This window comes from Taurulus bubalis (assembly GCF_910589615.1).
Source record: "Taurulus bubalis genome assembly, chromosome: 8".
In the NCBI taxonomy this organism is placed as follows: Eukaryota; Metazoa; Chordata; class Actinopteri; order Perciformes; family Cottidae; genus Taurulus; species Taurulus bubalis.
The window spans coordinates 5,417,950-5,435,460 of record NC_136596.1 but is presented as its reverse complement, the minus strand read 5'-3'; the positions used below and the strand labels follow the sequence as shown (position 1 = coordinate 5,435,460).

The window sequence follows — 17,511 nt, the reverse complement described above, 5'->3', positions numbered from 1 at the left end:
CCTTGTATCGTCCTGTGTTTATGTATATCTCCGGTTCTTCATAATGCCAGGTCTCATTTCTTTGGCAGCAGGGAAAGCTGTTTTCTAAAACAAGATGCAAATCAGGGTCAAAGGATATTCCAGAAGCATTTAAAGAAGTCAGTGGAGAGACCGTCAATCCCTGCAGCTTGTCTTGATGGCATCATTAACGGCCACTGTCAGGTCCTCCAGAGACAGTCCAGAGCAGCTTTCTCCTGTGGGCTGAGCTGAGGAAGCCCCTCCAGGAGCTCCCGCTGACACTCCTTGCTGCACTGCGCCGTCCCAAGAGTTCAGCGTAGAACTCCATGGCTCCTCATCGCCCCTGCCTTCTGAAGAAAAAATAGCGTGGGGAGTCCATGTCCTTCAGCTGGAGGAAATGAGACCTGACGCGAGCTCCCTTCTCCCTCTTCTGCAGGAAGGAGCTCAACTCCAGAGGGGCTCCACAAGGCCTCAGATCCTGCTACAGGAGAAGCAGTTGACCTGTAGCAGAATCTGAGGCCCTTTGGAGCCCCTCTAACCCTGATGCTGGCCTCCAGCTCCTGGACTGATGCCTTTATCTCAGCAGTGGAATGGGAGGTGTACAGCTGGCAAAAAACAAACGTGTGTGTGTGTGTGTGTGTGTGTGTGTGTGTGTGTGGCCGACTCCACAACAACCAACAACGTCTCGAGCAGTGAAGGTTAAAAAAAAAATATTTCATCACACTACAAAAAACAATTCACACTGCCATGCAAGCTCTGCTGCCGCTCGTAAAGTGTTCATCAATCACTCCGGCTCTCTCAGGCTGGTGTGTCTCTGTGTATCACACCGGCCACCAGAGCTCCAGCCTGTAGGACTTTACCCGTTCATCTGGGGGAAAGATCAGATCCACACAGTGATGTGGTCGCTGAAGACAACTGGACAGATACTACTGTGGAGTAATCTGGAGATGAGACTATTTGAAATGTATATCCAGTCTAATCTGGCTGCACTCCCCCTGTTATTGCGATGAGGAGTTGTCATACGATGACGTGGTTTCCTGCAAACAAGGAACGTCCTCCTGACTGGAGACAAAGACATACATCTTCTGCATTAGCCTTAGGGGGACGATCCGGACTGGAGGACTCCGGCAGTGAGAGACCACTGAGTTAACCTCTCAACCTGCACAGCCAGGGCTCAATATAGTTGACCTGAAATGGGACATCCCTGGCTTATCCCTCACTGTACAGGGATTGGCTGACTGAGCGCTGACCCCGTCTTCACCAAACATTGAGCACCACTGTACAATAAAGCAACCCAAGCCAGAAAGTGCAGAAAACAAATAAGCGTGATTCCCCCCTGTCAAAGGCTTTCTCCTGATCCAGTGACATAATACTAAAGTTTACATTATTCCTGCACAAATCCAAAACGTCTGTCATAAGGAAAATGTTGTCCATAATTGTCCTGTCAGGTACACAATATGTTTTATCGCTATGTGCCACCAAGTCCAGGATGTCCTTGAGTCTATTTGATAAGGCTCTGGAAAGCACCTTTTTCGTACGCTCCATAACTGGCAAAGCACATTTATTTTTCTTTGTGCATTTGAAACGGAGTGAGGGCGCTTGGCGTCTTTTCTGTGAAAGGTGATGGGAAGTGTGTAAGTGTTGCAACCAACGATGACCTTCATTTTCATTTAATCAGCATATTACTTCCTCTATTGCAGGGCTTAAAAAAAATACATTTAAAGTGGGAAGGATTGCACATGAACAATTTTTGAGTCCAAAGTGCTTCAAATTGCTTAAATTTACACTTCAAATAAAAAAAAAATCTGCAAATCATTTGCAAAGTCGTGACCAGAGAAGGTTTTGTACTTAGTTTTCTGCTCTATTTCTCCACATTTAACTTGACCCTTGCAAAGCAAATAGTGTGGCATGTTTGTATCATTCATGTCCAGTAGGTGGCCATAGATGCCACGAGGTAGACTGAGCCTCTCAACTGCATTCAAATCTAGTTACTAGAGGGGCCACTGTTTTGTATTTCTTTCTTCTTTTTGCTTTTTTAGAATGCTTCCATCACTTTTATTAACATGCAAACACGTCACTCTCCTTCACATATCACAACATGTAAGCAGGATGATGCAGCAAAGCCGTTCTCGCCCAATTTACTCACCTGCTCCTCACTTTGATCTCCTGTTATATATATATAAATATACAATTATTAATTGTTACAGATGAAACCGTAAGGCTGATTAAAGAAAACAAACTGTCAATGTTGAGCATGCCACTATTACCGCCTTGCACATTTGTCATGAGGGATCAGGTGCAGTGCTCTTGTGTAACACATACCTGTGATTCCACACCCACGAAATAAAAGGTAACCCTTATCACGCTTTCCAATCTCCTAGTCACACCTTTTTGTGCTTCTCTGTATTTTTTCCTTTTTGTCTCCTCTCAAACAGTAACAAGTTGAGACAAACAGAGATGTTGAAACCGTCGAGTGGTTTGTTCTTCTCTCTGTTACTTCATCTGAAACTCTATCAAAGGTTATTTCCTCAATTCCTTGTAGGTGTGAGGAAACAAAAATGTAAAGTGTAGTGTGAGGGGAATTAAATTTGTCATGTTTCACTGCCAGTTCTTTCAAAGCTGCCACTGCATTGTTGGTCACTTGCTTCTCCGGTGGCATCACTGCCTGGCGAGACAAAGTGAGACATGTGACATGTGAGGGTGAATGGAGCTGCTGTCAAAACGGACTATTGTGGAGGTCAGCGTGACAACAAGCGAGAGCTCTGTGGAGCAGCAGACAGCATGATCGCTCACAATTCAGACGTGGGGGAGGTAGTGATGATATACTGTGTACGGCAACGCCAGCAGTTTCTCAATGAACAAATATGGACTTGGGTTCATGACCCAGTATCAATAAAATATTTGTTTAATGATTAAGCAGTAGTCTTCAAATTCACTTTGTTAGTGATATAGCAGAATATTCTCTCATGCCTATAAACTGGCATTTTTTTCTTTCTTTTTTTGCAATTTCCCCAGGAAATCTCGCCCAGCATTTTTAACACGCCTATGTCTACATCCCCTTCCAGTTCTGCCCGCGTGCATACTTTCAAATGAAAGGGCTTTGAAAGGAATCTTTATAACACTCATTCTGCCACTCCCTAGATAGTACTAGTTTGGCCTCCAAATCAAGTTGCCTCAACAAGGTCAGCAGAAGGACTTTCCCTTTCCACATATTCCTAAAAATGTACACAGTTTAACTGACATTGTTATACCCAAACAATGATCTCCCAAATATTGACAGACATCTTTTCATGTACTCCACAAATGCCCTTATTGTGGCATTTATTTTCTGTTGGTGCTGTGTTTATCATCGCTGTTCAGGGATTGCTCATTTGTGATTTAGCATAATTTAATTATTGGTTATGTGGCCTATTTTATTATTTAAACTTTTGCCTTTGGGAACCGGGTATAGGTATTGTAGATTAGTTACAGCGTCGTGGTTCTGTCGGGACGTCCCGCGTCCAGTGGACGATGGGAAAGAGGCTCAAAGTTAGTCGTATGAAGGGGGGAAAAATAGTTGGTTGTATGAAGAAAAAAAAAACAGCGCATCGACAACATAACATCCAATTAATTAAACGTGAATTGAATTACATTGAACGTCTGTTATGCAGAAGAATCCCAATCGCCCTGCTGATTCATAAATATATGAGCTCTGAATGGAGCCTTGAGCTGACATTGATGAGTGTGGTTAGTTGCTGTCACCGTGTGTTAAACTAAACCTAGTTCACTGTAATAGGATTTGAACGCTGAAGCAGATCTCCAGCCCAGACATTAGCAGCCGAGGATCAGCGCCCGTCTGCTGACAGTTTCCGGTTTTCATGCATATTCCTTCCCCTGCAATGAATATGAAGGAACAGGCTCCTCGTTAATGACACCGCCATAGACCACAGCAGCTTTTTGTTTTCTGAGACAAAGTTGGTTGCTGGATCACACCCGTGGTTCCTCTTCCTTGGTGCCTTATTCCTTACACTGCAGTATTATTGGAAAAAGACAACGAGCTATTCTCCAGCTGCCTTCTGTCCAAGGCTCACTTGCATTATATGTGCTGTGTTTTTTTTTCTATACAGACAAAACACACAGGAATCATTTCCCTTCTTTGTAACAAAGTAGCAAAACAGAGCTTCTCTTTATTTCGATACTGTTTGAAGCGGCTGCATCGACAAAAACGTGGAGCTTCATACAAACGGTAAAAACAAAATTGTACATTTTCATACATGAACCTCAATTCTGAGTTCAGTCTCCATCCGAAAGTCGAAGGACAGTCCAGGTTTTCTCATTCTCAGGTGCCAGGCCCGCTACAAGCCTGCTTGCAGTGCGCACACAGGCGCTCATTATATTCGGGGCGAAAGGAATTGCATTCATTCATGATGGCAACATCTGACCAATGTACATGAGCAACCCCATTTACAACAAGCTGACACTGTCAAAAAAAATTTCCGGGTAATTTGCTGTATTTTGTTTTGTCCTCCCATAAACCATACCATGTTTGATTTAGCCAAAACCTCTGCTTCTTTAAATCTCAGTAAAGTGCAAGAGCTGTCTTCTGTATCGCACGTGTCTTCCTTAAATCAAAGTCCACCGAGCTGCACTGTGTTGGAGAAATGTACAGAAACAGCACGCAGTTAATATCAAACACTTGCAGTTCATTGTTCTTCGGCCCTCCGCGCCCGTTTTAAGGTACGCGGGCCGTGTAGAGTATTGTCTTTGAGGCCTCAGAGTCACTCCGTGCTGCCATAGTGGTTCCCATTGGGAGGATGTTCCTGTAAACTGGTCTGCGCCTCTTCCTCCTGTGACACTACGGGGTCCACTGGCTGCTCAAAGAAATTGGACACGCAGAACACCTGCAGAAAAACAAGCAGCGCAATTAAAGGATATTCGGCTGTTATTTATATTATTGTAGACTTATATAGCAACCGCCTACCGTACTTTACACTTTGTCGCTCATTCACACACACACTCTTATACCAATGAGGTATTTGTTTGTACGCTTACTGTGAGAGTGGCCACTAAGCCTCCTTGCAGGAGGCCGGTCAGTACGTCGCTCCAGTGATGTTTGTAGTCGGACACGCGGGACAGACCCACGTACACAGCGGTGGCCGTCAGGAAGAACTGGATGGTGGGACGCAGGAGCCGCGACCATTCGGACCTCAGTCTCGCTTGAATATACAGCTGCAGGAGGAAGAGGAAATGATTCAGTATTAGAAACAATGAAAGCTGTTTGCAGAGGGCAAACTGTTTATTTTGTTCAGAGCCAATATTTACAGTACAAGTGTTGGCAGCTCAGGCGTTTGCTGAGGAGAATGTTGTCGTACTGTATTAAGTACACTTTTTTGACAATGGCATCCATAAATCAGTTGTTTATAGTGTATATTTTAACAGTGTTTTTGAGCCGCGGCACATTTTCTATAATAAAAAAATCCTGCGGCACATCAACAACCAAAAAATTTACAAAATGTCCCATTGTGGCATAATACAGCATATATGGTGATGGAAGAGTATTTAATTACTCGACCAGCCACTATATTGCAGGCTCAGATGCTCAACAATGACAAATTATTTGCGCCAACTAAATAATATTTTTGGGGACCGATTAAGTGAAATTGGACATTTTCCCACGGCACACCTGACTATCTCACACGGCACAGTGGTTGAAAATCACTGGTATAGACAGTAAAACAGAGCAAGCAAAACTATTGATTAGAATTATCATAGTTTCTAGCATTTTCAGCCACATTTTGGATGCATAGTTCATGAGGTAGAAGATATGTACTTACTACAAGGAACAGCATGCAGTACATCGAGAAGGATGAGTGACCAGAGTAGAAGGACAGTCTACAAAAAAAACAAGAGTTACTGAATGAAATGTGGCACCATCAACTTAATCAAGTCACTTTCCATGAATTCATAACAAAAGTCTATCATAATACAACTCTATTTCACTGTCATTTTACCATATTGATATATAAGTTTAGAAATGGATTAAAGGGGAACTCCGCTCATTTCACAATAAGCCAGCTAGTTGTATGGAGCAGCTAGCTAGCATGCTAACTAACTAGTTAGCATGGAGCAGTTAGCCGCTAACAGGTGTGTAAATGTCTGCTGTGACTCTGGAGGAGCTTCTTCTGGAAATAACTGATGTCGTGATAAAGTCAGGGCACACTTTTCTGATGAAAAGACGCTCTTTATAGTTATTATTAATGTTGCTGTGTGTATAGTGTTTAGCGCCTCTTTTTAATGGCTCATTTATAAATAGCATCTTTTCTTCGACTTCTGTTGTTGTGACATCTAAATTCTGCAGAAACTCTCAATTAAGTTATTTTTTAAAAAATCTCGATTCATTGAATTGCATCGTGGAAAGTATGATTTTGAGTTGTGGGGACTTTAGAGGACGGATACGTCTCAGTCGACTGCATACATTTGGACTCTTCTCCTTTGAATTTGTCTCTCGTAAATATCGCAACTTCATGAAATTGCTGCACTAAGTCCCTGGAGTACAGATTGTCAGAAGAAACCTAAAAAAAAGCAGCTGTTCGGGACCGCTAACCTGGCCTCATCGACCAGAAACTTTTCCCCGGTGCAGGTGAAGTTCTCTATGTATCCGCCGGCTTTGCAGTTGATGCTATTCCACTCCGGTTTGCACACAGCCAGGAAGTTTGGCCGCAGGCGGCCGATGGAGTACTTGGCGATGTCCGTCAGGGACTGGCTGGCAGCCGCTCCGAACACGTAGCTCCCCACCGCTTTGTAGACGCACCCCACATACCGGGTCCCCAAGGACTGGTTCTTGATGCGAGACATGTAAACAGAAAGGCACTCGCCGCAGACGATCTGCAAGCAGGGGGAAGAGAAGGAACAATGTGTGACCTCGCCAATGGACATTTAAAGGTCAGAGGACTCACGGGAGAGGACGACTGTTGACTTACCACGATCAGTGTGAAGGGGATCATGACCCCTCCCAGCAGCTGGTAGGATATGGTGTCCTCTTTGAGGGGGTATCTGATGGACTCGTCGTTACAGAAGAAACCTCGTTTGAAAGGGTTGTGTTGAGGGGTGAGGATAGCAAATGGAAGTCCAACTGTTAAAATCAAGAAAGAAGGAGAGCATTTGTTTAAATTCCACCTCTTTGTTGGGTTGTCTCATCTTACATCAGGAAAATATGCATCTCGTTTACAAGCAGCTGCAAAGTGTGTGACTCAGAGGTCTGAGCCACCGCTACCATTACACAACTATAATTTTCTCGTTTTAGTCACAGGAAGCATGTGATGTTGGCTTCAGGCAGGCGTGTCGCACCTTGCAGGTTTTATTTCACTGCATGATGACTTAAATGAAACAGCAGAATATCGCAAAAGTCACGTTTGAATTAGAGATACTGGGACTGTGAAGGTGAGACCAGCCGAGGAGATCTGTCCAGGAATCACACGTCAAACGTGCTTCAACTTGCTCTGGTTTCACATGTTATTCCTCTCACACACAAAAATACATTTGGCTAACTTGAAGCCAGTCATGCAGTGACATGCCTCCTTATGATCGCTGTCAACAATGAGTCATCACTATTTGTTTTTCTGCCTGTTCATTTAAACATACTGCAGGGCAAATGGCCCCGACTGCAGTCTTTTGAAATTCTAAATAAACTCAAGCTGGCTGTAATGTCTCTGCTGATCTGGATCGCATGTCGGTGTTGGATCATTGAGTGCTTTCATGTTGCAGTTGTGGCATAAGAGTAAATCATTATATGTCTGGCACTCAGATATGGTAAGAATATAAAAGGCGATAGCTCATGAAACCGGGCGTAGACAGTAAAGGACATATATTGTATTACAATTTGTACATTTGCCAATTTTGTGATTTCCAGGTCGACACCCATAGGAGACAGTTGAGTTCAGCGTGACAGTTCTTTTGTAAAGTTTGTCTGCGTGTTCCCACTAACGAGATGGGAGAATGAAAAAGTTTAAAAGCGATTTGTATTTGACATAAATTATATTATTTTAACATACAGCAGACAACTACTGTGATATTCCTTAGTGCGCTCCACACTTGTTTAATATATAACTGTGTTAACCAGGAGTTTGGTAATAAGTTAAAAATAATAAGAGTGGTAAGTTAGGCATAGCAGACATATAGACGGGGTACGCCTTTTATACCAAGAGGAAAGAGCCTCACTGAGGTTAAAACAGTTGTAATGTGATTAAATACATTCAAGTACTGCACTTTTTCAGATTGTTAGATACTTAACAACAGTATTACCATTATATTCTACTTAATAGTTCTACTTTACATTCCAAAGAGAGATATTTTACATTCCATCCCATTTATTTTAACCAATTTATAATGACTAATTCATTTGTAGCTATATTAACTTAACTGAGTATAAATGTAAACATAAAATGTGATGCATTGTTATAGATGAATTGACTAAATAATGATTCCTAATTCCTCAGTTACAACTGTGAAACACATTGACTCATCAGTAATAATGATCCAATGAGTCTATTTTGCTGATACGACTTACTAATACCATATTAAAATACCTTTGAATACAGGACTTTTACGCAAGTATTTTCACATTGTGGTATTATACTTTTACTTAATTTGAGGATCTGAATACTTCTTCTTCTTGTTATCATTATACCACTTTGACTTTTACTTGAACACAGATTTTACAAAACACAAACTAAGGGCTTATAATGAACTCGACTTGGATTTCAGACTTTGGACGAGTACTTGAATGAAACATGAAGGCGAGGACACACTTTCCAGTTTGATTGTTGCTGCCAGCACCGCAACTAACTGGGAGGATTGGTGCCCAGTCAGCAGCGCACGCGACCACATCCCTGACTAAGCAGTATGAGTGACAGAGGAGAGATTTCTGTGTGGTTAAAACCTCTATCTGTATGGCAGCTATCGAGGTACAAAGGTTTCTTTCATGTACTTCTACTGCAGTATTGTCAGTTTCATTTGGCAGCTTGTCTCTGCGCAATGATTACATTACAAACACTGAGCTAAAAATACAGCTTTGCTCAGGGGGAAAGAAAAAAAAACACACACACAGACTTTGTTGGCCCTTTTTCCATCTTCCTGCCTGGTTGCCTGAAACCTCAAGCCTCCCGTGTGTGTATATATACACATATGACGTGTATGCAAATCATTTGATTTGAGTCTAGCAGAAAAGTTGCTGTACGAGTTTGACGACAAAAGAAAGTGCACTTTAACAAGCTGCAACTCTTTATAATTAAACAACACGGATTAAAGTGTTGGTTTAACCGACAGCCCGGAGGGTGGATCTTACCGAGGATGAGACAGATAATGTCCATCCCGATGAGAGGGATCCCCGCAGCGTCAAACATGTTGCGTCTCCTTCTCCTGGCCTCCGTCTCCGTCGAAAATGTCCTTTCAGGCGACACGAGAAGCGGTCCTTCTGCCGCACATGTCTCGCTACTCCAGCAACACAAGTTAAAGCAGTGCCATTGCGCTGCCACCAAACTCCGGGACTGTCCGAGAAGCTAAAAAAACACCAGGGATTCCCCCCCAAAAATATCCTATACTCTTAAAAAATAACAGCACACCCTCCAGCTGCTCAGAAAGAATCATAACACATCCAGGTTCCTTCCGCTCATGACTGCGCCCTGTCCTCGGATGAGGCGCTTCAGGCGAGAGGCACGAGAGCGACGCGCGCTCCACCTCCCCGGTGAGAGTTAGTGCTGCCTTCACGTGACGCTGGGAAAAGTGATGACCGTGCTGAATGGAGCTGCTGTGTGGAAACTCTGAGCTGGTTTGTGTTTACGTTGATTCATTAATGACGATACTATGGAAGCCCATTTCGCCAGTAAAAGGAACTAAAATACAGAGACAGAAAGTCGAAATTATGAGATAGTAAGTGGCTCTGGCTTTTTCTTTCTTTTTTTCTGTTATCTGGTGAAAAAAACGACTTTCTATCTCATATATCTCATAATTTCGACTTTCTATTTCTTAATTAGGGAGATGAGCTCATACTCCTCAAAACTCAATTTACTGGCAATGGAGTGTGTAAGAATGGTGGGAGAAGTAGCCTGTTTTCCTTATGGAAAAGTAGCAATACCACATTGTAGAAGTACTCTGGTACGAGTAAAAAATTAATTAAAAAAAGTGTACCATATTAGCATTAAAATATACTTAACGTATCAAAAGGAAAAGTATTAGTTATTCAGAATGGTCGATTTCAGAATAACTTTATTAACAACATTAACAACATATATAGCCTATGTTTTATTTAGTAGTCTATTATCACAGATAGATGATTGTACGTATTCTGTTCATGTTGCATACTCTGAATACGCAGAGAAACTGAGTAACGCAAGTTGTCAAATTAATACTCACTTAAATATTGGCTAAGCGTATTTATTTCAGACGTCCATCTGATCTGAACTCAAAGTTTACTTTCCTCAATTATCCTCACTTGTTACTCGAAACGCTGGAGAAATCCCAGACAGGGACAAATACACCTAATGACTTACGGTTATCACCAAACTAAGCGTCTATAAAAGGCAATTTTCTTTGGTTTAAAGGGCCCAGTTTTTCATTTTCATTTCCATGTAAATGTTGCATTTGTTGTGATATTCAAAGACAAAATGTAGTTGCAATTAACTTGTGTTGTTGTGTTTATGGTTATTGCACTCAAAAGTGCAAAACAAAAAAGGAGTGGGTCCTTTCCATCAAGTCAAAAGAAAGATGAACGTCTGGGAAGTTTTTTCCGAGGTGTACTTGAATGCAGCATAGGACAGGGTCGTGGTAAAGGAGTTTTGGGCCTATCGTGTGCCTGTGTTGACGCTCGGCTGATGAGAGTTGCCCCTCCCTCTGTGTGGAGGTAACGAGGTGACATCAATGTCACTATTAATAGGAGAGAGGTTACTGTGGCATCTCATCATCAATGACCCGCATTGATCAGATATGACCGGGTGGGAATTCCCTCAATGTTTCTTTGCGGCGTTTAGGTGGTATCTTCATCGCACACGTATACACACACACACACACACACACACACACACACACACACACACACACACACACACACACACAAAAGGCCTGTGTGCAACATGTGAAATATCAGAGGAACACAAAATGTTTGAATCAGATTTACTATTGATGCATCACATTTCTCATATATAAGAATATTTGTATCTACCGGTAAAAAGAAAATCATTACACAATCAATTATCTATTAAGTGTGAACTCATCATCACATAAAGTTATAGTTACTTAGTCGTTTGTTGATGGTGAGAAACATAAATGTACGATACATTCTGCATTAATTCATTAATTTAATCATGGTTCATGCATTAGTTAAGCATTCATTATTGAATTTGTACCCTTATTATAAAGTGTTAGCGAAATATGAAGAGACAATATTCTTGTGTGTGTGATAACTTGCATTTTGCACGACAGAAATCTGTGAGAAAAATGCAAGAAAATCCACATGCAATTCAAATTAGGCTGTTAATAATGTTATTTCCTCTCTGGTTGATATAAACTTAGCTAAGGTATGCTATGCAAACGCTTGGGAACACCTCCCTTTTTTTTTGCCACATTCCCACTGTGACTTTTCTATGTAAAGAAAACATACAGCACAAACAATAGGTCATATAGTTCATTGTTTTATTCACACAAAATACATCAGTCATTATTTTTAAGTTTATGTGTCCATATGGAGAACAATAATCACAGTAAACCATCTGTTGTTTGAAGCTTAATAGCTAAAGTATAAGTCAACTTAAATGATCATGAACTTAGAGAACCGTCATGAAAGCCCTATTGTATTGTCCTTCTCATGTTCCGCTGTTCCTCTGCTTCTGGGAGCTCAAATGCACCTCAATCTCTCGTTTGAAGAACAGCTCTCCCAGCTGGCCGTGCGAGGCCTCGCTCATGGCTTTGGTCTGCATACACATCTTGTACTTGTCCGGAGGGAGCTCGTCTGCACAGTTCTTCTCGTGCCACAAGTGGAAAAGCCCTCGAGACGGAGAGCGAATCACCATCAGCTTACTGTGAAGGTACTTCCTGTACAGGTGCACGTCCTCCAACCCCCAACCTTTGATGTGACGGTCAAAACCACCTGCCAGGAAGTAGAGACGTTTAGACGAGTGCAATGCACAAGTATAACTTTTGCAACGGCGAAAGTGGCTTCCCAAAATATGGGTGAAAAGGATGTTATGGACGAGGATTATTTGTACAGTGTAAATTCTTTAGTTGACTTTGATATTTCAGATGTATTCAGCCAGAGAGAGGCCTCTCAAGACTGCTTCAGCCGGCTCCATATCCTGGTACCTTTTCCCTCAAATCGCTCTTGGATGCCAACAGAAACAAAATCATTCTGCTGTAAGGAATGTCAGCGTGAGCAGTTTCTGTTGAATACTGTCGCCGACAACAACCCAGAGAGAGAGAGAGAGAGAGAGAGAATCGTGTGTGTGTGTTATGCATGAAAGTTGTTCTCCTAACTGAGACTGCGGGTGTACTGGAGAACTTCTTCAGAAACCCGTAGATAAACTGGAAAAACAACCACTGTTGTTTTTCTGTTTGAGTGGAACAATATTTCCTTTATTGACGTTTTGAGAGTTGATTGCTCTCATGCAATGCAAGGAGGGATTGGACGTATTTATACAAGAAAAGGGCGTAAAACAAAAAAAAAGATGTCAACTAAAAACTAATGAGAAAGTGAAATAGCTTTTTTTCCACAATCAGGGACAGACAATGTCATCAATAGTATAATCGTATATAAAAATGCACCTGTACTTTAATTGCCACACATTACGTGTATTGTAATATTTATCTGTATTATGTCTTACAAAACATGAAATTTGTGAAATATGTGATGGCACAAGCTTTTCCATTACCTATGTTGAGGAAATCAGACCTGTACTGGCATGTCATGCCAAACCCAAAGTCTCTCCAGAATCCAGTGTCCTTCCTCATCACCTGAAAGCAACACATCAGTCTTTTACATCCTGACAACTCATCCTAATGAATTCAAGGCGATTGAGCTATTTGTATGTATTTCTTTTCCAGTTACCAGTTGCTGTTGAACAGAAGGTAGACGTGTCTGGTTACTGTAGACCATAGAGGGGTTGTACTGGCTGAAGAGCACAGGATAGTACACTTTCTTCCCTAGAGACAAAAACATCCAGTCACTTAAATTTGATCATGTAAACATTGTAAAAAAATGTTTTTAACATTTGTCATATTTTAAAACACCGTCAATCTTCAGTAAACACATGTTCTGTTTAAACCCCTTGGCAGCCAGGAAGCGATGCATTTTTCATTACTTGCAGCACCAACTGAGATTTGACTGGAGTGAGAAGAATAAGAACTGAATATTATAGGATGAGCAAAAATAACCTCCAGGCCTGAACAAAGAAGAAGAAAAAAAATACTGACTGCTTACTGATCTCTAATAAATGCAGTGCAGAAACACGACCACAAACAACAACAACGAGGACTTATTGATGCAGATAGGGACACATCTCTTGAAGAAGTGGCCTAAATGCTCGAAGGGAAGCGGTCCCCTCTCACCCGGCTCTGCGTTGAGGCGACAGGAAGTTAAGAAGTCAGCGGTGAAGTGGATGTCAACGTCGCAGAAGAAGAGCAGGACATTTTGGCTGCGCTTCCACGCCTTGGCGCCCACGTCTAAACCACGGCCGCGAGAAAACTCCTCGTTCAGCTGGATCAACGTGAAGCTCCTGAACCGAGTCTCTCTGAAGAAGAGGAGGAAAAGCAGAAGGGCCGTCATGAGGGAATCTGTGTTTCCATAGATGGGTTATCTGGTGGGTTTAGTGTTTTTGATTTAAAATCACTCAAAAACAAGCAACCTCCAGACATAAAGTCTGGACTCTCCTATTGTTTGTTATTGTTTGTTATTTTTATTTACACCTCACACACTTAATATACACATACATACTTGCACTCTTGCACTTCTACTGTTTAAGTTAATTTAATTTAATTCCTAAATTAATACTCTGTTCTTTTTTCTTTCATCCAGCTATTTTTATTTATTTTATTTTTATTTTTATCTTTTTTTTTATTAGTATTATTATTATTATATATCTTATGTATCTTTCATCCCTGTTGTTTTTATATCTTATCTTATTTTCTGTGTTAATGGCTGCTACTCTACACCAAATTTCCCCTTAGGGATTAATAAAGTATATATTAATTCATTCATTCATTCATTCAAGTGTGGACTTGTGTCACATGACTTCAACTCAGGTCATGAATCTGAGATCTGGTTTTGACTAATATCTTCGTGAAGCCCAAAAATGAAAAATTGTTTTAAAAAAGTGTGCAGCTATAGAGAAAATAGATCAGAAGAAGATGTTGTAGGTGAATATTGTTTAGCTCAACACAACAAGCCAATGCTGTGTTTCCATTCAATTGTCAAGCAAATTTTAAGCAAACTTTTGAAATGTCACAAAACAAGAAATTCAACTTTGGCTCATTTCCATCAACTGCTTGGTCGTGAATAAACTCGGCTCCTGCGTGGTTTGATCAGAGGTCGGCCAACTCCATTGAGCTTCGAGACTTTTCTCATGTGATACGTCAAAATGCGCAAAAAATGCGTGTTTACCTGGTGGTCTGGTCCAGAATGGCTTTCACCCGATCTATCTGCTCTCGGCCAAAGTAGACAACAGTCAGATGAACCCTGCCGTCCTGCCGGATGCACACTTCTCTGATCCAAAAGCACAATACAAATAAACATGTGTCAGACCCACTTCTATACTCCTCCATCGAGAGACAAATTACATTTTTTATTGGATAAGGACAACAATTCAAGTCACGACTTTCTCTCATTGTATCTGAAGTGGAGAGGGGTCTTATTGGCTTTAGCTACTCCATTAGGACATGGATTCACTCGGCACTGTGAGATCAATAATGCCCTGATACAATCACAGTATACGTGTGTGTGTGTGTGGGAGCCAGCTTGTTCTTTCCCTTTCCCAGTGATACCTGAAGTTGTTGATGAACTGCCTGAACGCGTCCGGCCTCTTAGAAAGAGGCACGATGATGTTGATGAGCGTGCCGCGGGTGTCCAGGCTCTCGCTCTTCACCTGCATCACGGGACCAAACGGCCTGAAGAGCACGAGCTGAGTGAAGTCCCGCGGGCCGTCGCCTTTGAACATCAGCTCGTAAACGGTTCCTCTGTCCCGCTCTGTGCGGGTCAACCCTGTGACAGAGACGGACGGCACAAGTATGTTTACGTTTTATATATGCAAAGCAACTCGTTGTGCAACCCGGTGTTGTAGAACAACCAAGTACCAATGCATCCTTCTAAAGGAGAGAATATCCTGGATTTGAACTTTGACCTTTGCATGTTTTACCCTTTTGTTTTACCCCTTGTGGTTTCCTCTGGATGCTCTTGTTTCCTATCCTGCTTCTAGGCCTCTGAATCACTCACTGACTGATTCAAATAGGTCTCGGTGTCGTGCTCATTGTTTCCCAACACATCGGAGCGAGAAAGATATCACGAGAGCGAGCGTTAAAGAGATTGACGAAGGTGTACTTTGTGTGTTTAGTAAGTCAACCCGCAGAAACAAGAACTCTAGAGTCTTAAATCTCATCAATCAACATGAAAAACCTCATAGGCAACCTTATTTGAACCTTCCCGAGGGTTTCCCAGCCATCCACCGAGCTCAATCGTCTGACGAAAGTGTAATGAAGGATCTCACTCACCCTCTATGAAGTCGGACGGGGAGTACGTGCGCTTCCGTCTGGTGTTGTCTGTGTGTTGCTGAGGCCCGTTCAGGACGTGCAGAGCTGTTTCCACCGTGCCAATCAGCTCGTCTCTGCGGTCCTTCCTCACAGGCCTCTCCTCCGGGTGCCTCGTCAGGCCCGTCTCCAGCTGGTACACTCTGAGTGACGGGACAGCAGAGCAACACACTTCATGACGAGGTCTCGAGGTAGGACCTGACGTCAGACATCGCTCTCGGAGGCTTCGATAGCTCTACTGCCGTCTTTACCGATGGACGACGGTCCCACTCACCTCCGTAGGGTGAAAGCGTCAAAAGGTATGACTCCGTATTCGCTGGGCAGCTGCACGCCTGAGATCACCTCCGCCTGGTTCAGCTGGGACCGCAAGAAGTCCTGGGGGAAATGATGTAACATTTACTACTACATCTAGGATCTACATCACCTTGCATCACCACCATCCTGCGTCATAATTTCCTACCTTCAGGTCAGTCTGTGTCGGGGTTTTGTGCAGACTCTCCAGACCCTGAGGCAGAATCCCTCTTGTTTTAGCTTTGTCGAGGGACTCTTGAAGCTGCTGCGTCCTCTCCCGGAGCGCCTCCTTCAGCTGGGCTGTCTGCTTGGTCAGGCTATTGATGTAATGTCTGTGAGAGTCCTCCCTCTCCTGCAACAAGGCCATGTATCCCTCCTTACTGGTGGCCCCTCCAGACCACAGCGGAGACTGCTGGCTGCCGCGGGACGCCGGTTTACAGGCGAGGAGGTAGAACAGGGACAGACAGCAGCAGAGGCCCAGCACAATGAGGCCGACCCGCGCCAACAGGGCCAAAAGCCACCGTTTAAACATGGTGGATTGTCTTTAAAAAAAACACGTTTTAACTCTCCAGGTTCATAGAATCATGGCTGTTCCTTTGGCGACGTGGAGATGCACCCACAAACAAATCCTGAACCATAGATTAATAAATATGGCTTTTAAAGAAGACCTCCTCATGTGTTCTCATGTTGCCAGCAGCTGTCACCTCCTCAGGCAGCATCTTCACAGGTGTTGAGTCGCATGTAGAGATCATCACCAGAGCACTGACACTCCCTGTTACAGCAATGTACATATTAAAGCAGTGGTTTCCAAATGTTTATCCTTCTGGCCCTTAAAATGTATTTTAAAAGTCTAGTTGTGGTCCACAATTACAGGTTACGGACACAAACTATGAAGGATTTTACTTTCTCAGATTGTTAAATTCAGGATTGATAGGTGTTTCACAAGGAAACACGACTTAAGAGTCTACAGACATGCTGGCAGCTAAATGCTAACATCACCATCTTAGTTTAGTCTGTTCGCATGCTAACGTTTGCTAAATAGCACAAAACACAAAGTGCGCTCGAGGAAAAGCCAGAGGATCACCAACGCTGTTATGGTTCATCCCATCACATGTTCATCACATCATTTCATGGTCAGTCCATTCATGGCGGGAGAAAGGTCGGATAAAATAATCAAAATGTTTTGTAAACAAGTATTTTTTATTATGAGGTGGCCGCTCAGATTTATCTTGGGACCTCTTGCGGGTTTCCGACCCTCAGGTTGGGGACCACTGTTTACCGAGGATTCATAATCTGTCAAATCTTAAATCAATTGCTCAATCAAAAGACAAATCCAATGTTGTCGACAACCTCTTTCACCTATTGTAAAAAAATAACTGCAACAACTTAATATATTTTCTCAAAAGACTTTAAAGAAAGTAAGAAGCATATTATTAGACATAAAGCAGTTCTTAATGCATC

The 17,511-nt window shown here is 42.5% G+C and overlaps 2 protein-coding genes across 2 annotated transcripts; both read right to left on the bottom strand.

Annotated features, from left to right (window-relative positions):
* Positions 1-4,137: 4,137 nt before the first annotated feature.
* LOC306740495 (phospholipid phosphatase 1-like) lies at positions 4,138-9,627 on the bottom strand. Its single transcript, XM_079222654.1, has 6 exons — positions 9,320-9,627; positions 6,957-7,108; positions 6,581-6,861; positions 5,811-5,868; positions 5,029-5,205; positions 4,138-4,877 (listed from the first exon to the last, which is right to left on the bottom strand). The coding sequence occupies exons 1-6, from the start codon at positions 9,375-9,377 to the stop codon at positions 4,755-4,757; spliced, it is 849 nt and encodes a 282-aa protein (XP_079078780.1). The 5' UTR covers positions 9,378-9,627; the 3' UTR covers positions 4,138-4,754.
* A 2,204-nt stretch (positions 9,628-11,831) lies between these two features.
* LOC306740188 (chondroitin sulfate N-acetylgalactosaminyltransferase 1-like) lies at positions 11,832-16,582 on the bottom strand (the record flags this gene model as incomplete). The annotated part of the gene is made up of 9 exons (XM_079222293.1): positions 11,832-12,115; positions 12,894-12,975; positions 13,070-13,164; positions 13,570-13,751; positions 14,621-14,722; positions 15,001-15,217; positions 15,724-15,902; positions 16,034-16,134; positions 16,220-16,582. 9 exons carry the CDS (start codon positions 16,580-16,582, stop codon positions 11,832-11,834), a joined length of 1,605 nt encoding a protein of 534 aa, XP_079078419.1.
* Between the last annotated feature and the right edge of the window lie 929 nt (positions 16,583-17,511).

Bases quoted from the DNA above. Each gene is read 5' to 3' on its own strand.
- LOC306740495 (XM_079222654.1), bottom strand. From the start codon at position 9,377: ATGTTTGACGCTGCGGGGATCCCTCTCATCGGGATGGACATTATCTGT. The intron at 5,206-5,810 runs GTAAGTACATAT...TTCCTCCTGCAG, and splicing joins ACTGCATGCTGTTCCTTGTA to CTGTATATTCAAGCGAGACT. The intron at 4,878-5,028 runs GTAAGCGTACAA...GTTTTTCTGCAG, and splicing joins GCTTAGTGGCCACTCTCACA to GTGTTCTGCGTGTCCAATTT.